Source organism: Danio aesculapii, chromosome 4, assembly GCF_903798145.1.
Source record: "Danio aesculapii chromosome 4, fDanAes4.1, whole genome shotgun sequence".
NCBI lineage: Eukaryota > Metazoa > Chordata > Actinopteri > Cypriniformes > Danionidae > Danio > Danio aesculapii.
This window is the reverse complement of record NC_079438.1, coordinates 28,420,298-28,445,265: the sequence shown is the minus strand read 5'-3', so window position 1 is coordinate 28,445,265 and position 24,968 is coordinate 28,420,298. Positions and strand designations below refer to the sequence as shown.

At 37.3% G+C, this 24,968-nt stretch overlaps 1 protein-coding gene across 1 annotated transcript; it reads left to right on the top strand.

Annotated features, from left to right (window-relative positions):
• The first annotated feature begins 523 nt into the window (after positions 1 to 523).
• LOC130222830 (NLR family CARD domain-containing protein 3-like) lies at positions 524 to 24,532 on the top strand. The gene is made up of 10 exons (XM_056455390.1): positions 524 to 590; positions 1,211 to 1,322; positions 1,678 to 1,770; positions 3,331 to 3,438; positions 3,976 to 4,060; positions 8,864 to 9,059; positions 9,418 to 11,203; positions 14,530 to 14,703; positions 21,484 to 21,657; positions 23,543 to 24,532. The coding sequence occupies exons 2-10, from the start codon at positions 1,279 to 1,281 to the stop codon at positions 23,805 to 23,807; spliced, it is 2,925 nt and encodes a 974-aa protein (XP_056311365.1). The 5' UTR covers positions 524 to 590; positions 1,211 to 1,278; the 3' UTR covers positions 23,808 to 24,532.
• The last annotated feature ends 436 nt before the right edge of the window (positions 24,533 to 24,968 follow it).

Genomic DNA, 24,968 nt, shown 5'->3' with positions numbered 1-24,968 from the left:
ATAGTAATTCATTTTAATGTGACACATTATTGTTTGCTTTTATATTTTACAACAAAGTGATTTTAACCAAGTATGATAATATTAAGATGCTGAATTAGTTTATTACACTTAATCCTACAATTAGACGGTCTATTATGTTTTCTTTGTGTATGTGGACACATGAATAAAGTCATAAGTGTCTTTATCTAATTAATTGTATTTACATAATTTGAGTTCAGAAACTGCAGAGATGTTAAAATGATCGTTACGATATAATAATAATGACTGAAATGGGAAATCATATTTGTGAACTTTAATAGGTGGCGATAATGCTAAGGAGTTAGTTAGTTACCATATAAGGTTTGCCTAAATCGTGTGTGCTAGATTATGTGTGCCTGAAACGTGTGTTCTGCGGTTCTGCAGCCTGGGCCGTAGATCTGCCTGGATCCAAGTCTGCAGACTCCTTTTACACACTCCAGTCCAGCAGGTGGCGATAGAGCACATTTAAGTTTGACAACCGCCAAAATACTGAAGAAGAAGTTGACAAACCGAAAGCGTCAAAAGAGCTCAAGTTGTGTTCCTGCTGCACAAGAGCGTCTGTACTTCTGCAGGTAAGTTTAATACTTCTACATTACGCTTATTTGTGGAGATGATGAAGGGGTTTATATGTGTATAAGCGTGTTTATAAGCGTGATTTATAGGACTGTCTGCTCCTGAAGCTCAAAGCCTCAAACACCGATTAAACACGGTCATTTGAACAATATAATGGGTTATTTTTATCCCTTGAAAGTGTTTGTGCTCTTCTATATCAGGTTGACTCGATAATTTCACATTATTCAGCACAAAATAAACTTTAAACAGAGTCAGGAAATCGAAAGTGAAAGCAGAGCTTCAGTAAACAGAAGAATGCGGATGATCCTTAAACTGCATTTAACTGGTAACGTTTTAGTACTAACTAACTACTAACTAAGCTAATAAATAATTAAAATAATAAGTTAATAGTTATCTAAAGCAGAAGTTATCGTGACAGACACATACATATCAAATGATCAAACCTGAAATATCTGAGGTGTCAGATCAGGGGTTAAACCAACTGCCTTAATGTTAATCAGTATAAATATATCTGCTGTGAAATGGCTGAAAGTCAGTGTGTGTTCTCCCTCATCATGTGGTCTGTTTCAGTAAGGTCTTGTTAGTGAAGTCAGCATTGTTTGCATATTGTCATCTCCAGGTGATGGTCAGCGGCTGATTGTTTCCTGAAAGCTCTGCTAATGTCTGCATTGGTGTTTTAGCTGCAGTATGGCAGAGGAGCGAGTAAAGGACTCTCTCTCAGAGAAACACAGGTATTGACTCTGTTTTTACACCATTATTTCAACACTTTCTCTAAAGAACAAAGACCAACAACAATGCACTTATTTGTGTTGCTATTGCCTGATCAAATGATGGACAAAGCTTCAGTTTAACTTCAGGAAATGTGTTTAGATCAGTCTAGATTACAGACAGCTTGATCTGGTGTCATCTTCACCAGAGCTATATGTGTCATGTTTACCCATGATTCCTGTGTAGCAGACCTGATCAGACAGACCTTCAGCCAACTATTAGTTTGTGCTGAATTAACAAAACAAACTCTTAAAACTCTTGTAAAGGAGACTGAAGTTTGTCCTGCAGTTTATTCCTCTGGTGTGTTTGTGTCTTCAGTGTGAGATCAGGATCATGTGTGTCTCTGAAGAGTGACCAGTCTAAAGGCAATCCACCAGAGTTCAGAGAGAAAACCCCATCATCTGCCATCAGGTATTTAGTGTTTTACATTATTGCTCACACATGGACTGTTTCAGTATTTATCAGGACATTTTAATTATACTTACACAACACTTTAAAGGCACAGTATGTAAGAAACACTAGAACAGTGTTATATAATCTTTCTTTAATCTTTCTGTCTTCTTTCATACTCCTGATAAGGACAGATATCTGACCATTAAACATTTATCTACAGTTTTTAACTTTAAATAATGCATCTAAAATATCTGGTAGTAAAATATCCTCTTTGTCATATAAAGTTATCTTATCATGCAAATTCAGCCACCGTAATATTTGAGATATATATCATAAACGTCTTGACTTCTGAAACTCACTCTTCGGGGGCCTACCAGCAAGCTCTCTGAGACGTTTACAGTACATTCAAAATTCTGCTGCACGGACTTTAACAAATACTTCCTCGTGCCACCATATCACTCCTGTACTTGAGCAACTTCACTGGCTTCCTGTTAATTTTAAGACTGGTTTTAACATATAAAGCAGTGCATGGGCTAGCACCTGACTACATCTGTGACCTGGTAACTCTGGCCACTCCCACCCGCAGTCGTCATTCTTCATTCTTCATCTGGACTGTTGTTGTATCAGCCACGCTGTAAACTGAAGACTATGGGTGGTCGTGCTTTTTCATACAGTGCGCTTAAGCTATGGAATGGCCTACCCATCAGCATCAGGAATGCTGTTTCTCTGGACTGTTTTAAGAAACTTCTCAAGACTCACCTTTATATCGTTGCTTTTAACTGAGATTGATTATTTTTGCTAATTTTATCATCCAATTGTATTGAATCGTTCATATTTTATTGTTTTATTGTGGTCTTTTTTACTGTTTTTTACTGTTCTGCTTTGTTTGGCTTGTATGCCTGTTAGTGCTTTGGGTCTGAGAAAAGCACACTATAAATAAAATGTGTTATTATTATTATCTGTTAGACACTTTTAAAGTTTTTAATGAGTAATTTTCAATATTGGGAGGGTTAGCCTAACGAAAGTGATCTTACACCAAACCCCTGTTAGCCATGTTTCCAACTATTATTAGACCTGTTTAATATAGGCTGATATAAATGTAATGAAAGTTGACAAATCACATTAAAACCTCAGTTTTTCCTTCTTAAACTATAAACAAAAATAAAATAAAACCTGAGCTAAATGAACACAACCTTACAATACAATACTAGTTAGAGTATTTGGCAAGATTAAGGACAGTTATGAGCAAATAATGAACAGTTTAGAGTGTGACACAAGTAAGGCTTCTTTAACTCCACTGAACACTTGAACTAATCTGACACACATTCAGTTGGTACAGGAAGAGGCAATACAAGTGAAGATTAAAGGTATAGCACTAGCTAATTGAGTTCATTGGGAATTATGAGTAATTAATCAATTATAATTCTCTACGAGCTAATTTTGCTATAAAGAGACAATCAGGAGCACAGGGGCTGATGGGAAATGAAGTCCAAGTAGATAAAACCATGTGTCCTGTACTGTTCATAAGAGAGACTCCAGCAGGTTGTGAAGATCCACATGGTGTGTTTGTGTCCTCAGTGTGAGATCAGCATCATGTGTGTCCAGCTCTGTGTCTCTGAAGAGTGACCGGTCTAAAGAGTGGAATCTACCAGACCTCAGAGAGAAAACGCCATCATCTGCTAAAAGGTATTTAGTGTTTTACATTATTCTTCACACATGGACTTCTTTGAACATATTATATGAACCAACATTACAGTAAAAAGAGTCATTCCTGAATGACTTGGTGGCTCATTAAAACATTTACAGACACGTGGTGGCAGATTTAGTGTCTTACTCAGAGTATTTTCAGTCAGTCATAAATTTATATTTCCATGTCAATTTAAAACACACACATATATCCACAGCTACTTTCTGAGGTCTTTCAGTGGCTGAACTCCACAATGACGTGTGTTTTGTGTGTGATTTCTCATCTACATTTAATATGTGACACAGCATATAGTATGTATGAGTGTTTGTCTGTGTGACTGAGTGTGTTTGGGTGTTTCCCAGTATTGGGTTGTAGCTTTAAGGGCACCCGCTGTGTAAAACGTATGCTGGAATAGTTGGTGGTTCATTCTGCTGTGGCAACCCCTGATAAATAATGGACTAAGCCAAAGGCGAATGAATGAATGAATATCTGTCTCTGTTTGCCTCTATTATTACAGTAGTTTTATCTGTTAACAGTGTTGAATATGAGTTACCAGATGCAGGAGGCGAGACTCACAGGAGACACAAGAGCTTCACAGACAATCTCCAGAGGATCTTTCAGGTTGGAAAAACTTAATTTGAGTCATAAAATCACTGAAATAACTCCATGAAACACAGAAATATTTGTTCACAAGACTGTAGAGAACTGAATCTTGTAACCTGCTTGAACTTGGCCCCCCACCCAACTAAAAACATCTGCAAAATAGTCTTAATTTATGCAAGTCCTGAGAGATCATGCAATAAAACATATTTTCTCTCTTGTTTTCTTGTGATCACAACTTAATTTCTCATTTTGACACAGCAAAAATCTGTTTTTTAGTTATACCAACTTTTTCTTTTTGCTTTTATTTCTGTTATTATTATTATTATTATTATTATTATTACTATTATTATTATTATTATTACTATTATTATTATTATTATTATTATTTTAATTATTATTATTTTATTATTATTATTATTTTATTTTATTATTATTATTATTATTACTATTATTATTAATTATTTTATTATTATTATTATTATTATTATTATATATTTTAATAATAATAATAATAATAATTTTTTTATTATTATAATTTTTTTATTATTATTATTACTATTATTTTATTATTATTATTATTATTTATTATTATTACTATTATTATTAATTATTTTATTATTATTATTATTATTACTATTATTATTATTATTATATATTATAATAATAATTATTATTATTTTTATTATTATTATTATAATTTTTTATTATTATTATTACTATTATTATTATTATTATTTATTATTATTATTATTTTTTTATTACTATTATTATTTTTTTTTTATTATTATTATTATTTTTTTTTTTATTATTATTATTCTTTATTTATTATTATTATTATTATTATTACTATTATTATTATTTTTTATTATTATTTTTATTATTATTATTATTACTGTTATTGTTTTTCTGGAATGACCTAATTTTTCTGCCTTTTTAAAGATGTTGCCCTAGACATGCATACCGTAGCATCATATCACATTATCTGCAGGGATTCACTTTTTAAAGTAATAGTAAATCACTTGCAGAAAGGACACATTAAAGCATAAGCAGGATCTTCATCATTCTTCATAATCTAATTCATTCATGCAGCAGCGTATTTTGCGCCATACAGAACTACGCAGTGGCGCAGTAGGGCTGGGTGAAACATCGAATATTAGCAATAATATCAGAAGAATTTTGACGATGATGTAAAATCTGTAATTATCACGCATATTGAATATTTTAAAAACACTCTTAAAATACTCGTCATGTGATTAGCAGACTGATGAGCTTAGATGAAGAGTTCTGCTTTGTATTCTTTTCATACGGATTATTAAAATAACGAGCATTTGTTTTATCAATGAGTTAGCTCCTGAAGATTCAGCTGTTTTCTCTGACATGTTTACCAGTCATGATGACAGAAGACACAGAAAGAGAAATGATTCCCTGTCAGTTTTACTCATTTAATAAGAACTTCTAGTTTTGTTGTAATTATAAATGTACTAGGTGTCACTAGGTGACGTATGCATAAATTTGCATATCCGCATCTGTTAAAATTGTCAGCTGACCCCAGTGGTGTAAAGTAACTAATTACAAATACTCAAGCTACTGTAATTGAGTAGTTTTTCTCAGGCATTGAAATATACTAAGTAGTTTTATAAATGTTTATTTTTACTTTCCCTTGAGTACATTTTTAATGCAGTATCGGTACTTTTACTCCACTACTTTCCTTCAGCCGGCAGTCACTACTTAATAATTTCTTGTCTATGGGGATTAGAATAATCAGTCCTGTAAATCCAATCTAATCACACATAGAAGGTACATCACATCATAATGGACTTCCTTAAGACATGGGCGATTTATAACTGCAGAAAACTGTTTGGAAGCATTAAAAGTGTCCAAGATGTCCAAAATCTTTACACACATTGACCAGACACTGTTTAGATGCACGTCACTGATGAGAACACCACAGATGTTTACTGTCTGATGACCGAAATGACCTTAAAACCCAGCAGGCACAAGACGTCAACATGACGTTAAATTGACGTTGTACCTCAGCATGGTAGGGGTGTTGTGTTTTGTTTGGAAATGAAAATCGGTTTGACGTCAAAACTCTACATCAGGCCGACGTCAATGTCCAACATCCAACCTAAAATCAACCAAATATCAATGTTTAATGATGTAACGGCTTGACGATGTGTGGATGTTACCACTATGACGTCTATCAGACGTTGGATTTTGGTTGCGATGCCTGATGAATGAATGTCAGTATTTGACGTCAATATGATGCTGGTTCTAGATGTTGGCTCAACGTTGAATTTTGGTCACTATCCAACACAACCTAAAATCAACATCATTTAATGTTGTTATAGATGATCAAAATAACGTTGTCCTTAGACACTGGCTAGACATTGAATTTTGGTCACCTGACATCACCTGATGTTTTATTTTTTTCAGTGCATCTTGAACAAAAAATGTTTTTGTTTACAATCTTATTTCATTCTATTCAATACAAGTCCTTCCAAAAGAATCTCTTGTCGCCGTCTAATCGTATAACAATTAAGCCAACAATCATTATTAAAGGGGGCCTATTTTGTGGCAACAACCACAGACAGCCCTAAGTGAGAAGCAGCCATCTGCTATTTGAGTATCTGTACTATACCAGTCAAAGATAATGTCAGCGACTAAGAGGCATTATAAATGTTCTGTTTTATGATGCACTTCTGAGTTGCTTACTGTTGGAATATCTAATAAATTCCATGTGTGTTCAAATAAAAAAGTAGAGGTTTTTCTTTAATAATATTAGTACTTTATTGGATTCACGTTGAGTTAAGATGTTGGATCGACGTTGGATTTTGGTCCCTTTTCAACACAACCTAAAATCAACCAAATATCATCGTCATTTGATATTACATTTTTAAGCAAGTAATGGAACCTTTACTTAAGTATGATTTTTCAGTGCTCTTTCCACCACTGGCTTATAAAGCCATGTGACGAGGATTGATTAGCCATGAGAAATCTGACTCCTCCCGAACCTATGTTGTGTACAGTAATCTCTCTGTCATGATAAACATACAAGTTCAATAACTGCTGCCAAACATTAAACTGATCAAATTTGAAACAGAAGCAGAGATCTGACTGTACCAGGGAAACACCTCACACTCGAGGTCCAGAAGTTGTTTGGAAATAAAGTTGCTAAATAATTTGCAGTTGGTGCTTTGAAACGGCTGAAATCCCTGCTCATTGAGAAGAGCAGAAACGGTACAGTACAGACACGTCAGAGTCTCCAAAATCTCCAGTGACTCCAGAAAAGAAAAGATTTGTCTCTTTTTTGACATCTTGTTACTGGGAAAGTCTGCAAAGCCGCTAAATATAGCAACAAAGACACTAAATTAGCAAAACTTTTGACATATGTGTTCATTCATGTGTATTTGATGACTAGTCTAGATTAGGGCTAATCTTAGACGTCTATTAGATTTTCACTGACAGTCCAAGTTTAGCAGAGATGTCTTTGTTTAGATGTTATTAGACTCTGGTTTCCACAGCCGTTCAGATGTTGTGTTTCAGACATTTGTCAGGTCCTCAAACTGCTCCTGTGTGTAGGACTAGTCTCTTAAACATCTTATCCAAAGACTGTGTTGTGTTTTGATGTGATTTTTGTTTTTTGTAGCTGTGAAATGTCTGAAATCATTCAGCAGTAGTTATATGTACAGGGGGTCACACACTGCAACACCATGCATTTTAGATTTCTAAACATTTCTATCAGGCTACGCACACCGGCGTCACAAGTCAGCGGCTGTCCACGGTGCCCAGCTACGACTCAGGACTCATATAGGTTTATATTTCTGCCACCCCACAGAGCGCCATCTGATTAGTTTCATTTTAAATGACATCAGGGGGTAGATGCAGGTTGGAAATAATTACTGATAAAAAATAACTGTGTTTGTACTGAATGAAAGGAACTTGCGTGTACACAGGTGATGCGCGCGACTGTTTAAAAATCGTGCACGCTCCCGTTTCCTTTCGTGAAGCAACCGTGCCTTGAAACACAACTGGTGCGATTGATTCTCTTTGAAATAGACTTGACTAAAGGTGATGCTCGTGCACCCACAGTCCTCCTTCTTTCATAAGCTCCAGATTTTAAAAATATGTATTTTTTTTACTGCTTTCACCTTCACCATTCTTTGAACAGATTATTAACAGGCCTAATGTTAACGCGACCATCCTTTCATTATCACACACGGTGTGTTTTTCACCTGCTTTCTTTTGCTCACAGTTATTTTTGTTAATATGGGTTAATTATATCTTCTACAATAAGATTGCTTTAATAGGAGATGATTAACTCATTTAGTTAACTGGTGATCTGAGATCTTTAGCCAGGACACAGACTATGCATTGTTTTACAAACATGACAATAATTATTTCTAAAATGTCAAATTATTTTAAAAGAAAAGTAAAGTTTAATAAAAAGTGTGAGTATACATCTATATTTAGCTTTTTTGACACATTATTTAAAATATATGGCTAAGAAATAATGATCTGTTTTTGGTGTTTGGTGAGATAAATTAAATAATTCTTGGTAAATGTGTCGCAGCACTGAGTGGTGCATCTGGTGTGTGACCCCCTTAAGTGTAATGTACTCAACCTGCTTGGATGTATTTTAGCTGTGTTTATCTGAAATAACATTTGAATATTCATCAGCTAATCAGAATCAAGCATTCTACAGACTCTTAATATAATGCATTATAATGTATTTTTGATTATTAAGCAAGTTGTAGATCTATAACTGTGTGTGAATGAATCGTTTGGTTAACTGTTGTTCTTTCTTTTCTTCAATCGTAGAATCTTGAGAGTAAAATGATCAGATTTCTGAAGAATGAACTGGAGAAGTTTAAGAAAATCTTACAAGAAGAAAACAGTCAAGAGTTTGTAAAGGACTTTAATGAGAACAGAAGCAGAATCACAGAAACAGCTCTTGATCTCACACTCTTCTTCCTGAGAGAGATGAAGCAAGATCAAGCTGCTGATACTCTTGTGGGTAAGAGACTCATGGCTAGACCTACACGAAATCGGCAGACTTTCACAGTTTTAGTCCATCATTGAGTTTATTTATTTACTGTGTAAATGTGTGTACATTTATATTCATTCAGTTATTTAATTTCAGTAATATTGTTGACTAATATGAAAATGTTCATGATTTAATAACAGTGCAGTTTGTAAAGTCATATTTTCTGTCTTTTAGTAGATCTGTTATATATGAGTTTTTAGTTATGATACTCACAGAAATAGAAAAATAAGTCTGAAAGTTCAGTCTGACCCTACTCATGTCGATCTGTCAGACTGTCACTTACAAATAAGTCAAGACTAAAACTCTGTTTCTTTGCTTCTGTGTTTAGGCGAGCTGTTCTTCATCAATCAGCTTAAATGTAGCCTGAAGAAGAAATATCAAAGTGTGTTTGAAGGAATTGCTCGGCAAGGAGACTCCACACTTCTGAATAACATCTACACAGATCTCTATATCACTCAGGGTGCGAGTGAACAGGTCAACACTGAACATGAGATCAGACAGATTGAAGCTGCTTCCAGATGTCATCAGTCACTAGAGATACAGGTTGAATGCAAACATTTGTTTGAAGCAGCTAAGCAAGAGGAGCAGATCAGAACTGTCCTGACAAAAGGTGTTGCTGGCATTGGGAAATCCGTCTCTGTGCAAAAGTTTGTTCTGGATTGGACTGAAGGAAGAGAAAATCAAGACATCAGCTTCATATTTCCTCTTCCATTCAGAGAGATGAACTTAAAGGAGAAAGAAAGACAAAGTTTAAAAGACCTCATAACTCAGTTTTTCCCAGAGACTAAAGGACTGGACCTTACAAGAAGCACACGATTCAAAGTCCTGTTCATCCTTGATGGATTGGATGAATGTCGTCTTCCTCTGAATTTTGCTGGTAATGAGACGTGTCGTGATGTATCTTCAGCAGTCTCTCTGGATGTTCTCCTGACGAACCTCATCAAGGGAAATCTGCTTCCTTCTGCTCTAATCTGGATCACCAGCAGACCAGCAGCAGCCAGTAAGATTCCTGCTGACTGTATCGACCGGCTGACAGAGATACGAGGATTCAATGATGCCCAAAAGGAGGAGTACTTCAGAAAGAGACTCACAGATCAGAATCAGGCCAGAGAAATCATTGATCACATTAAACAGTCAAAGAGTCTCTTTATTATGTGCCACATCCCAGTCTTCTGCTGGATTTCAGCCACTGTTCTCCAGAACATTTTGAAGGAGAACAGAAATACTGAACTGAAACACAGGGCTAATGCTGAAACACTGCAGGAATCTCCCAAGACTCTGACACAGATGTACACACACTTTCTCCGCTTTCAGATCCAGCAGAGCAGAAGAAAGTATGATGGAGAAAACACACCAGATGTCTCCTGGGATCCAAACCTCATCCTTTCACTGGGGAAACTGGCCTTCCAGCAGCTGAAAAGAAACAACGTGATCTTCTATGAGAGCGATCTGAAAGACTGTGGCATTGACGTCTATAAGGCATCGGTGTACTCAGGCATGTGTACCCAGATCTTTAAAGAGGAGACGGGAATCATTCTTGGTACCATGTACTGCTTTCTTCACTTGAGCATTCAAGAGTTCATTGCAGCCCTTTATCTACATCTGTTTCTAGACAGCAACAAGAAACGAGCAGAAAAAAGCAGAAATGTGTCCATGATTGTTTTGCTGATGACTGCAGTGGACAAGGCTCTGAAAAGTGAGAATGGACATCTGGACCTTTACCTTCGCTTCCTTCTCGGTCTTTCACTCCAGTCCAATCGACAACTCTTACAAGGCCTGTTGACACAGCAGGATGACAGAGACCAGAGCAAGGACAAAATAATTGCATACATCAAGCAGAAACTTGAAGGAAATCTGTCTCCAGAGAGATCCATCAATCTGTTCTACTGTCTGAATGAACTGAACGATCAAACTCTGCTGAAAGAGATTCAGTCTCACCTCAGTAGAGGAAGTCTGTCATCTGCTGACCTTTCACCTGCTCAGTGGTCTGCTCTGGTCTTTGTGTTGTTGACCTCAGAGGAGGAGCTGGAGGAATTTGAGCTTCAGAAATTCCAGAGATCAGACGAGTGTCTCATCAGACTATCAGCAGTCATCAAATCCTCAAAAAGAGCTCTGTAAGTCAAAGTGCTTCTTTCTTAAATTAAATAATATAGTATATCATGTTAATGAACATGCACAATAGTGATATCATCTGCACTTGAAAATACATTAATAATTGTTTCTTATTTAATATTTTAGTGTTTTTAATAACGTTTAGATTCATGTTTTGGCAGTGGTTGTTTAAGGGATAGTTTACCCAAAAAATAAATGTACAAATTTTTACTCACCCTCAAGGGGTTATAAACCTTTCTCAATCTTTGTTTTTCCTGTTAAACATAAATGAAGATGCCTGTAGAAAGAAGCCTGTAACCATTGACTTACACACCAGTTGTTTTTCCTACCATGTAGGTCAATGGCTAATGGTTTTCAGCTGTCATAAACTATTATCTGTTAAGCAGAATAAAAAGATCATAAAGGTTTGGAACCACTTAAGGGTGAGTAAATGTTTAGGAGAACTATCTCTTAAAAAACAGTAAATAAGCCAGTAAACTACATTGTCTATTAGCGGAAATTGCACACAAGTCAGCTATAAAATGATACAGCACCTTAAAAGTCCTTTCTGGTAAGAGTGGAATGATCACACTTATGTTGTTTTCTCCATTCTGTCTATTTTGTCCCATCTCTATGTTGATAATTATCAGGTAACACTGACTACGTTTACATGGACATCAGTAATGGAGTTATTTGCCTTAATTAAGACAATAATAAGATTAAGGCGTTTACATGAGCTGCTTTTTGAATTATAAGTTGCTTTCATGTTGCACATAATTCAATTATTGTCATCAAGTCACCACACTATCCGCATTTTCTCCAGAGTTTCCTGTAATTTCTGGTGTTTTATTTTTAATTTGTCGACTTTACGTACAGTTTGGCACTTTCACTTTCATTCTGGAACATTTCCTGCATGCCCCCTGTGACAAACGAGATATTAGATGCATCTATGAACTGCTGGAAGAGTGTTGTTTTAATGGAAGTTCATACCGCATGCTGAACGGAAGAAAAAAAACCTCCGCATTTCACGATGCAGACGTCTGTGGTCTGCACTGACTCAGTAGGTGCAAAGAGTGTCAAACAGCCGTGTGTGTGTGTGTGTGTGTATAGACTATCCTGTTCGAAATGCGCTGATAAGTCCTACATGACGGTAATCGTTCAATTAATGTGTTTACATGTCTGTACTGCACTTTAAAAATGTGACTAAAATCAGCATACTCCACACGTCTTAATTTGATTTCACTTTAGTTTGATTATCCTTAATAGGATAAAGTTAATCAAAAAACGCTGTTTATATGGTTAATTCCTAATCACAGTATTGTCTTAATCACATTAAAATTTAATTATTGGTGCCCATGCAGTGTTCAGCAATAGCGTTACTACTTGTACTTAACTACATTTCTCAGTAGCGTGGCGGTAGCATCGCTAATTTCAAATCAAATGTAAAAATCAATGTAAAAGTAGCTCACTTTTATATCAAATAGCTTTTCAGTAGCGAAGCTATTTTTTTAGTAAAGTAGCGCAGTAGCGTCCACACAAGCTACATTTACCATTTGATGGAAAGATGACTGAGGGAGAGGAATTATTTCCTCATGACCAAACCTCCAGGAGTACATGTTAAGATGCAATAACTTAATTCCTGATGCTGTGCTCAAAAAATAAAAATACTTTAGTATATATATATATATATATATATATATATATATATATGTATATATGTATAATGCTTATTCTAATATATTTCCCTTTACTATTAATGACTATAGTATTTTAAATGTGTAACGCCTGGTGTTATTGGATTGATTTAGCTGTTATATACTATAATGTGTCTCTGTTTAGTACAGCATATTATTTACAGTAAATAACTGAACTGAACTATTCTGCCTCATATGTTTCATTGACAGTTTTATTGATCACTAAGATGTGAGTGACTTGGATTTAAGTTGCTTTGATTTAAAAATGAAAATTGGAAAAAATAGTTTAGATGTAGCTAAGCCTCTTTTGCCAAGTAGCTTTTAGCTTAGCTTGCTACATTTTCCAGGGTGTAGCTTTTAGTGTAGTTAAGCTACATTTTGAGTAGCTAATAGCTTAGCTCACTACATTTTTCACGTAGCTTGCCCAACTCTGTGTCCATGTAAACATACTCACTGACACAGACACACACTCAAACACATACACACTCATACACTATGGTCAGTTTTGTTTACCCAATTCACCTATACCGTATGTATTCGCGCTGTGGGGGAAACTGGAGCTGAGACTCAAACCAGCAACCTTCTTGTTTTTAGGCGAAAGTGCTAACCACTGAACCACAATGCCGCCCTCTTCATCATATCTTCCTCTAATCATGCAGGCAGGCAAAGCAAATGCAAGAGGTGGATCTAGGTGCAGTTCTAATGTTAAATAAAATCCATACACAAAGAAAATGACAGAGTTGAAGAGCAGAAAACACAGACAAGAGAAACATACACACACACATACAGCAAACTCTGAACAACACATAATGACTGAAACAGAGGAGCTTAAACACACAGAAACTAATAGGTTAACAAGGGGGTGAAGAGTAACTGGGCAACTAACAAGAGTAAAATGGGGAAAACTGAGGTGAACACAGAGAACACAAGGAAAACACAACAGTACCAGGACAGGACAACCAGGACCATGACATAGCGCCCTTCTAGGAGAAGATTCCAGATGATCCTCAGAGGAAAACACAAATCAAGAGTGAATTCATCAAGCTGGAGGTGCTACATGGTGATGGGTGAAAGGTAGTTTAAAGAAACCATGACAGGGTACAGGACAGATGGTGAGGAGGGAAACTGACAGACAGGTGAACAGGGAGGACAAAGCCAAGGCAGGGACTACTGGACAGTAAACCAGGGCAGATCCTGTGGATCAGGATAAACAGCTGGAGCACAGAGGTATAATGTGTCCTTAAATTTTGTATTTACGGTTGAGGCAGTCCTTATCACTGGCACTTCTAAATAGATGTATTTATTTTCTATATTTCTGTATCTCTGTTTGCTTTTATTTGTCTGTTGATATGCAGCTTTTAAATGTGCTAAAGGAAATTATTATTATTTAGTTTGTTCATGTGTTTTATTGTCTGTCATCTGTGCACCTTTGTGTATGATCTTCTCATCTTTTGATAAAAATATTTCTTCATCTATTCAGACATCTGAAGGAAGCCATTTACTTTTGTTGCATAAACCTAAATCCTATTAAAAGCTAAAATCACCAGATGTGCTCACTAATTAGTGAAGTTAAACCAGTCACTACAGTCAGATGTGCTTCAGATTATTAAACACACCAGATCAACACATACAAATTGTGTTTGTTCTCTACACAGGCTACAGGGCTGTAAACTCACTGTTCGGTCCTGTAAGAATTTGTCTTCAGCTCTACAATCCTCAAACTGTGTCCTGAGAGAGCTGGACCTGAGTAACAATGACCTGCAGGATTCAGGAGTGAAGCTTCTCTCTGATGGACTGAAGAGTCAACACTGTAAACTGGAGACACTGAGGTAAATGATTCTCTACATGGCAATATCACACAGACATTTGCAGGGATGTGAGTTTATTCATATCTACACATTGATAATGATTATATGATTATGTTTATGTGTTGATTCAGAATAAACAAGACAAATCTATTTAAATGTTTTACTGAATAAACTGCATGAAGCTGCATTTTCAGAATTGAAGTAACTCTTTTCCTGATGTACACCATAAGGGTGTCAAAACAGTTCGGCATCTGTTCAGTATTAGATCATAACTGGTTGTTACATACTGATGAAGTTTATCTCATATGCGCTTTGTCATTGTAGCTGACTATGGTGAGGGAGGTGAGCACTGTTAAGTTATGTTTTAAAAGCTGCGCATGCGTAAGAAAAGTGTGTGCACTACAGGGTTTTTTTTTGGGGGGGGGGGTATAAAAAAGGATCCCTGTCTGTTTTTGCGGGAGTTATGTGTTGGAGAGAATAAAGTGTGTTACAAATAAAAAGAACAGCTGTAGTGATTTGATTTAACATTGGTAGCAGAGGATGGCTGCTGCTGGGAATTACAAAAATCCGCCGTTGTTTGACGAAAAAACAGCTTATGAAAGTTGGAAAAATGAGATTGAAATCTGGAGACGCGTCACAGACCTGGACAAAAAGAAACAAGCCTTGGCAGTTACCTTGTCACTAACGAGCTGAACAAGAAACAGCGCACTGGAAGTACCCGCGGATGATTTTAATGCTGACAATGGTATGCAAACATTAATAGAAAATTGGACTCTGTGTTTTTAAAAGAAGAAAAAGTTCGACAGTACGAAGCGTACACACAGTTTGTGTCCGGATCATAAGAGAAAGCGGTGTTTCTATGGTGGACCACATCGTCAAGTTCGAACGTCGATACAACAGGCTGCGTAAGTTGAAAATGGAGCTCCCAGATGCTGTACTAGCTTTCAAGTTACTCGATACCGCCGGTCTTACTGTTAAAGATAAACAATTAGTGCTAACAGCTTGCCGCACCGTTTCTTTCACGGACATGAAATCAGCCTTGAAAGAATATTTGGCGATAACGTTACTTCACCACAAGAGGGCGCCAGTACTCTGCAGAGCGCAGATGACGCTTACTGCATAAAATACTCAGGCAAACAGGGAACTAAGCTAAATACTACACAGCAATTCCAAACTGTAGCTCGAGGTACAAATCCCCTTGATAAATATGGGAGAAGAACAAAATGTGCTATTGCCAAAGCACATTTCACTGGGCAAAGGACTGTCCAAATAAAAAGGAACATGTAAAAATGACAAAAGATGTAAGATTAAAAGATGATATTGAAGAACATACCATCACTTTGTTTTCAAATGAATCTATGTCTAACTCTGAAATCGTCATGGTGGAGGCTTCAGGATCAGCTGTGATTGACACAGCCTGTACAAGAACCGTGTGTGGGGAAAAATGGCTTGAAGATTACACAAGTGGGCTAACAGAGAGTGAGTTCCAAAAAATAAGTGAGAAACAAAGTGCAAGACCTTTTAGATTTGGTGATGGCAAAGTTGTTCACTCCCCAAAGAAAGTTACTATTGCAGCAAGAATAGGACACACCAAATGCAAAATACAGACAGAAGTTGTTCCTGCTGATATACCAATGCTTTTAAGCAAAGCATCACTCAAAAGAGCAAGTGCAGTTTTGGACATTGCACATGACAAAGCAACAATGTTTAAACAACCTGTTAAACTTGAGCTAACATCTTCAGGACATTTCTGTGTGAACTTGAGAGATGACCGCATTCTAGATGAAAACGAGACAAGTGAGACCAAGACACCAAATGAAGAAATTCTGTCTGTGACAGAAAACATGACAACTAAAGAAAAGGAGAGAGTACTGTTGAAACTACACAGACAATTTGGACATGCTTCAGCCGATAGACTAAAAAAAATTACTGGCCTGCTCAGGTAATCATGATGATGAAAGCAACACTGTTCTAGTGAACATTGTGAAAAACTGTGATACATGTAGTAGATACAGTAAGCCAAAACATAACCCTGTTGTAGGTTTGCCTATGGCATCAATATATAATGAGACTGGCAGTGGACTTGCATGAGCTTGGGCCTGGAATATGGTATTTGCATGCTATTGACAACTTCACACGCTTCAGTGCAGGGAGTATTGTCACCACAAAGAACCCAAGAGAGATAGTGAATCACTTTATTCACTGTTGGATAAGTGTTCATGGTCCTCCATGCCGACTGTTTAGTGACAACGGAGGTGAATTTAATAACGACGAAATGAGGGATATGGCTGAAAATGTTAACATTGAAGTTAAAACAACTGCGGCCTACAGTCTATAGAGCATAATCGGGCATAATCAGACCCTCACTGAAATTTTGCTGAAGGTGAAAAAGGACAACAACTGTGACTGGAAAACAGCCCTTGACTGGGCATTAATGGCTAAGAACGCAATGCATAATGTAAACTGTTGCAGCCCCTACCAGCTAGTATTTGGGCAAAACCCGAATCTGCTTTCAGTGCTCACTGATAAGCCACCAGCACTGGAAACAAGTAACTGGGTTGCTAAACAAATTGAAACACTGCATGCAATGAGAAAAGCATTCACAGAAGCCGAATGCTCAGAAAGAATCAGTAGAGCCCTTCGTAAGCAACTGCGACCTGTTCATGATAGATATGAGACAGGGGACAAAGTATATTATAAGAGAATAGACTGCAGTGAGTGGAAAGGTCCAGGTGTGGTCCTAGGCCAAGATGGTGTAGTTGTATTTGTCAGGCATGGCGGAACCTACAGTATGTACGAGTGCATCAGGCTAGACTAAGAAAGGTTGGACAAATATTGTGGGCTGTCAGACAAAGCAGACCTGACATAATGTGTGACATATGCTTCTTGGCATCTAACACAAAGCATGCTTCTGTTCAGACCCTGCATTGTGCAAATAAACTTATCACAAAACTCAAATCAGAAGAGGTTAACTTGAGGTTTCAGTACTTGGGAAACAACAGCTCTGTTAAGCTAGTAGTGTTCAGTGATTCCTCAATGGGAAAACTACCAGATGGTGGCACACAAGGTGGACATTTCATCATGCTTATGGGAGAAAATGGAAAATTCTCACCAATATCCTGGCAGTCAAAGCGCATCAGGAGAGTTGTATGAAGTAACTTAGCAGGATAGGCTTTGGCACTTGCAGACGGGATTGACAATGCAGTTTTCCTTGCTACACTCTACTCAGAGGTCACCACTGGTGACTGCTTATGCAACAACTTGCCCATTGTATGTATAACAGACAATCATTCTCTTCTCGATGCTCTCAAATCTACAAAATCTGTTACTGAAAAGAGACAGCGCCTAGAAATCATCAGCATGAAAGATCTTATGCACTCTGGAACTATTGAGCAGATCTTCTGGTCAGACACCAAAGAGCAGCTTAAAACTCTGATGAAATGTAGTCGACTAAACCTAAAATGATTCAGAAGGCTGAAAGACGACTAAAACTAAATCAAAATTTGCTGTTAAAATTAAAACACTTCATATATCTGACTGCTTGTATTAAAGAAAAAACTGTATACTTTAATTGTGGAAAATTAACAATTGTGTATAGAAGGAATCGCTAATACACTGTGATGCACAGAATCTGTGTATTTAAGTGTAGTTTATTAATAAACTAATTATGAGAGGAGCATGTGCTTATGATTGACTGCTAATGCATTGGATCCACCAATCAGATGATTCCTAAATCACTATAATAACCAGAGTATCTTACCTTAGCCGCCTTCGCTTTGAAGAATCCCCCCTTCCACCCCTACTCCTCCTCTTTCCTTGACAGGGCGGCACAGAGGCCCAGTGGTTAGCACCGTGGGCTCATATCAAGAATGTCACTGGTTCAAGTCTTTACCTGGCCAAGTTGACATTTCTGTGTGTAGTTTACATGTTCTCTCCGTGTTTTATTATTTAATTTCTTTATTTCTGTTATATACCCATCTGTTTCACTTTATTCTGTAAAGGGCTTTGAGAAGCAACTTTAAAAGATGCTACAGAAAATTATTGTTATTAGTTTGTTCATTAAAATATTAATAAATAAAACAGTTTAAAAAGTATTTCCTGTCTTGCAGTGTTAGGTGTTTAATAAAGAGTTGGGCTATTGGAGCATCTGAAGGAAGCCATTTAATTGTGTTTTATAGACATTAATACTGTTTAAAGCTAAAATCACCAGATGTGCTCACTAATTAGTGAACTGGAGACACTGAGGTCTGAGATCAAACAGCAGATTGATTATTTGATTTATTGATTGATTGTTTTTTTTGTTTTGTTACATCAGACAGATCACATTAACAGTGTGGTTTTTAGTAATGTGTGCTCTTTCTCAGATTGGTCATGTGTAATCTCACTGTTCAGTGCTGTGAGAGTTTATCTTCAGCTCTACAATCTTCAAACTGTGTCCTGAGAGAGCTGGATCTGAGTAACAATGACCTGCAGGATTCAGGAGTAAAGCTTCTCTCTGTTGGACTGAAGAGTCAACACTGTAAACTGGAGACACTGTGGTAAATGATTCTCCACTCAGCAATATCACACAGACATTTGCAGGGATGTGATTTTACTCATATCTACACATTGATATTGATTATATGATTATGTCTATGTGTTGACTCAGAATAAAAAAGACAAATCTATTTAAATGTATTACTGAATAAACTGCATGAAGCTGCATTTTCAGAATTGAAGTAACTCTTTTCCTGATGTACACCATAAGGATGTCAAAACAGTTCGGCATCTGTTCAGTATTAGATCATAACTGGTTGTTACATACTGATGTAGTTTATCTCATATGCGCTTTGCCATTATAGCTGACTATGGTGAGGGAGGTGAGCACAAGTAATTAAACGCTCCAACTACTTTAGAAAGCAGATAACCGTGCACAATCACTGCTTGCTATCAGAGTGATACTTGTGGATCCAGTCTGTCTGTAGAACGAGTTTTCACCTCTGCATCTGTCATGGATCAGCTGTGATAAACGCAGCCATTCAGCATCATCATTTCTGTTGAGGAACACAATGGCCAATCACAGGTGTTTAAGAACTCGCTCCACAGTGCTCAAAAAGCAAGCGGGATTATTAATTCAATGTCAAGTCAAGTCAATGTTTATTTATAAAGCGCTTTTAAAGGCAACAAGTGTTTACCAAAGTGTTGTACAGGCGTGCTCCATTTAAAACGAAGGACAAATAAAGGACACAAGACTCTCACATGGTTTAATGTCAAAGAGTGAAATGAGTTTTCAGACTAGATTTTAAAACAGAACGAGTTAAAACTCTAACATGTAGAGGCAAATTATTACAAACTGGTTTGTGTTCTGACCACATGTGCTTGGCTGTACACTATATCAATAAAGGGTTTAGTCTTTTAAAAACACAGCTGTAACACATTGAGCCACTGAACATTGCTCTTAAGATGTATTTCTACAGGGGGAAAGTGTGAATTTCCTCCAAACCTCTCAGATATAGTCTGTGTTAGTAAATGCAAGACTATTGATGAACTCCAGCATAACACTGTATGACAACGCTTCAGATGACTGTTCTAGAGCCTACAGCTAATTAATCTGTCAGATTCTGGAGTGCATTACAGCTCTAAAGAACATTATAAATGATGAATGATCTTAAATAAAACAAATACATTTATAGAGATGGTATACACGTATATAATTGCACTCACCTGGGAAACAGAGGCCACGTGAATGGCTTGTGAAGTGCACACAGCATGCCATATCATCTGATACTTGTAGGAAATAATTCCAAAAGGCGACTGACTGTGTAAAGCCACATAAACAACACAAAAATACATCGAGTTCAGCGGCTAATCAGCCGGAATCAGCTGAGGTGACGAGACAGCGACGAGGGAGACCTAGCTGTCACTCAAGTGGCCACGCCCTTAATTATGCAGACTTAATATAACCTAATATAAAGGAAACGGATGAGTTATAAAAAAATTCACCCCCTCACTGTTGCCATGAAGGGTAATATTAGCCAGATGAACCAAAATGGTTCTTTGTATTTGTTCTTGTAAACACCTTTTTTTCCTACTGTAAAGTCGGCCATTTTAACAGTGGGCTCAATAGAAATCTGCTCTATATGGAGCCAGGACTAGCGGGATTTCCATGAATTGCAGTTTCAGTTACTTCTGTATTGGCTTCACGAGGGAGAGTGGGAGGTTGCTGCTTGGTCATTACTCTACTTATTTACTCAGTGCTATAGCTGAGCACCATGCACTGCAGCACCAACAGTAAATCTATACACTGCTATAAACTATTGCTGTACACTGACATTGCAAAGAGGACTTAAACTATTTTAAGCCCTTTCAAAGATTTAATGGCTTGAAACTGTTCAACAGACTGGTCAAAAATACTGGTAGTTTACCTTGTTAATAAAGGGTTTGCTGAATAATTGCAGACTCCTGCATTTTCAGATGGAGACTGTTCTTACATGTGTATTGATTGCTGACACATTTAACATATTACTTATGATATAAATAAACAATGGATATCTAATTTTAGATCTTAAATAGAAAAGCTATATTCCATATTTTAATGAGACTGTTTTATTTCATTTTAAGATAGAACATTTTCTATAAATAAATGTTTACAATATTTAATTAAAATAAATCAAATTTATAGACATTAATACTGTTTAAAGCTAAAATCACCAGATGTGCTCACTAATTAGTGAAGTTAAACCAGTCACTACATTCATACATGCTTCAGACTATTAAACACACCAGATCAGCACATACATATTGTGTTTGTCCTCTACACAGGCTACAGGGCTGTAATCTCACTGTTCAGTGCTGTGAGAGTTTGTCTTCAGCTCTACAATCCTCAAACTGTGTCCTGAGAGAGCTGGACCTGAGTAACAATGACCTGCAGGATTCAGGAGTAAAGCTTCTCTCTGATGGACTGAAGAGTCAACACTGTAAACTGGAGACACTGAGGTAAATGATTCTCCACTCTACAATAACTACAGTCAGACAGTTTCATATTAGGGCTTTTCGTGCTTGAACATGTTAACCCTGGGTGATACTAAACCCCAGATAACAGGAATTATGGTTTATCAGTAATTATGTTTCACACTGCTCATACTATACCTGTAGTTAATCCTCAGGGGTCTGAGGTGATTTTGGAACCCCTGAGATGTTTTGACATGTCGAGACATTTGTGCTTATTTCAGCTACTTCTTTCATAGTACTGGCCAACATGTATTTTATTTGTATTCAGCACAAACTGTGCTACAATAATATGTGAGAAATATTGGTGTACATGCTTGTGTTTTTTAGAAATAAATATTATGTGTGGTTAGTAGGTTTTAGAGGACAAAATAGCTGAAATAAGGTCCAAAAACCAGACTGAATGTGCCTGAACAAGACTTTAGAGTAAGCAGTCTTGTAGGCTGGAATATTTACTGCACAATTATGTGAAAATGATTCTGTTCTCATTCAAAGAAAACATTACAATGGTTTACATTTTGTTGGGTTTGTTTTGGGTGATCTCAGCGGTATGCGTGAGTGACAATGGTCATGAATAATTCACACTTGGAGAGACAACAGACACTCCCCCACTCACCCATCAAGGGCAGTGTACAGCAATGTCCATCTGCAACAGCTAGTCCAAAGTAAATGCTTGTTGTATGACTTGCTGTGTGACCATGTAAACACTCTGGGTGAACAATATACAGTGCTCAGCATATATAAGTACACCCCTCACTAATCTCTCTTTTACATTCATATTTTAAATAGGAAGCTCTACAATATTATATTTGTGGATATACAATAGATTAGCCAAATCTGGAGCTCATCTAACAAAATAACTTATGATAAAGCTCCAAAAACTGGTCCACTCAAATTTATATGTTCTAGAAAAATATTCAATACAAAATTAAAAAAGAGGAAAAATCAAGCGAAGCAAAACAATAAAGAATTCAGCTGAAATTTTGTAGGGTTTTTTGCAATATTTAGCCTGAATTTAATTGTGATATCTTTCAATTTCTGAATATGTTTGGTGACTAAAATATTATTGTAATAAATATTTCTGTTGAATAAATCTGTTTTGTTTAAATGCACCAAAATACACTGCCTATATTGACTGAGAAATGGAGGAAAATCTGGATTTTCAGAATGGGCTGTACTCCATTATGCTGAGCGGCTGTATGTGCACTTATACAGCATGCACATATAATATATATTTGAAATTGTCTAAAACGTGTTGGCCAAACTCTCTTGTGCATTAATCCAGCATTTAATAATCATTTGTGAATGAGTCTGAGACACTGAAGTAGCGTAATGACAAAAGCTTTAAACACAAGAATAAATCCTATTTTAAAGATGAAAAACAATTCCTTTAAATCTAAATCATATTTGAAGACCTTTTATAGAGATTTCCCCAAATAGTTGCAGTCTTAGTTCACTTTTTGAAAACTTTAGCAGGTTGTGACTGTGTCTGTGGGTGTCAACATTCAACATCACTTTCCGTGTGAACAGCCCTGAAGTCTTACCAGATGTGGAGCCCAAATGTGCAGGGGTGTGATTTTATTTCTATTGATATACAGTTCTACAGATGATGTTGAGTCCTTGTTGAGTGTGTGAGTGTGTATGCTGATGTGAGGGCTTGATCAATAAGGAAAGCTAATCAGGATGTGTGTGTGTGTGTGTGTGTGTGTGTGTGTGTGTGTGCGTGTGCGTGTGTGTGTGTGTGTGTGTGTGTGTGTGTGTGTGTGTTCATCACTGCTGTTGACATGAGCAGAAACAGCAGTCAGCATCTTCACAACACAAAGAGATGTGTGATTGTCCAACTGTGTGATGTGGACTATTGCTGTGTTTGTAGATTGTCTGGCTGTATGGTGACAGAGGAAGGCTGTGGTTTTCTGTCTTCAGCTCTGACTTCAAACCCCTCACACCTGAGAGAGCTGGATCTGAGCTACAATCATCCAGGAGATTCAGGAGTCAAGCTGCTCTCTGAACAACTGGAGGATCCAAACTACACACTGGACAAACTCAAGTATGTGGAGCATCACTGGCCTTGTGCTTTTCCACTGAATGGCTTTAAAAAGACACTAGAAAGCTCTTTTCTGATCTTCAGTTTTCTGTGAGGGTTATGGGGTGAGGACAGACAGAAGATACAGCTTGTAGAGTATTCCAGTCATGTCTATGAAGAGCAAATCATTGAGTGTGAAATGAATCTCCTCTGTAAATGTTGGAGTGTATTGGCTCAGTTGTGACATTAAGCGGGACACACTGTACAGTTTCAGCATTTGAGCTGAGCAGAGAAACTTCTTCCTCCATTTGTGCTGAAGAATCCTCCAATATCAGGTCAGGAATGGGGTTGGGGATTGAAGATGGATTCAGATTCTGGAATCAGACACTTGGATTAATGTTCAGACTCTTGTTCTGAAATCAACATCTGGATTCCTCTTCTCTGTGCACACATGTGTATTTTTCACTTGCTAATCTGTCAGGAACTTGGGCGCTGGCGAGCAGCTTTAATAATCTGAACATAGTTTAGAGATGGACTGCAACATGTGCTCAAAGGCTGCATGTGCTGAAGAACGATGGCAAAGCTAAGTGTGATCACTGTAATAAATGAATGTTGCAGCAGGGTGTCTCCATCAACATGAGCAGTATCTGCGCTCGCTTCACCAACAGCAGAGGAAAAGAACGCACTGTGTTAGATTCATTGTGCATCCCGGCTGGAACCAACAAGTATTTTGTGTTTTAGCTGAAGAGTTTGGAGCGTGTAGCTGAGCAGCTCAGTGCTAGCTTTAGCTTATTAGCTGAGGGGGAAACTAAACAGCTCATTCTCTCCATCTGTGTGTGTTTACAGTCTGGATCATGGAGGAGACACGAGGATTACAGCAGGACCACACACACACACACACACACACACACACACAAATTCTCTCTCTCACACACACACTCACTCACTCACACACACTCACTCACTCACTCACTCACTCACACACACGCACACTCTCACACTCACACACATACACAGACACTCACTCTCTCTCACACACATACTCACTCGCTCGCACGCACACACTCATGCACTTACACGCACACACACACAAACGCACACATGTACAGACACACACAAACACACACACACTAAGTCGCTTGCTCGTACTCACATACACACACGCACATACACACACACACACACTCGCTTGCACGCACACACACACATGCACACACACACTCACTTGCTCGATCGCACGCATGCACGCACGCACACACACACACACACACACGCG

What these genes read in the sequence shown, in the direction of transcription:
- LOC130222830 (XM_056455390.1), top strand. Translation starts at nt 1,279, where the DNA reads ATGGCAGAGGAGCGAGTAAAGGACTCTCTCTCAGAGAAACACAG. An exon ending in ACGCCATCATCTGCTAAAAG is followed by an intron (nt 3,439 to 3,975) that starts GTATTTAGTGTT and finishes ATCTGTTAACAG; the next exon opens with TGTTGAATATGAGTTACCAG. An exon ending in AAATCCTCAAAAAGAGCTCT is followed by an intron (nt 11,204 to 14,529) that starts GTAAGTCAAAGT and finishes TTCTCTACACAG; the next exon opens with GCTACAGGGCTGTAAACTCA.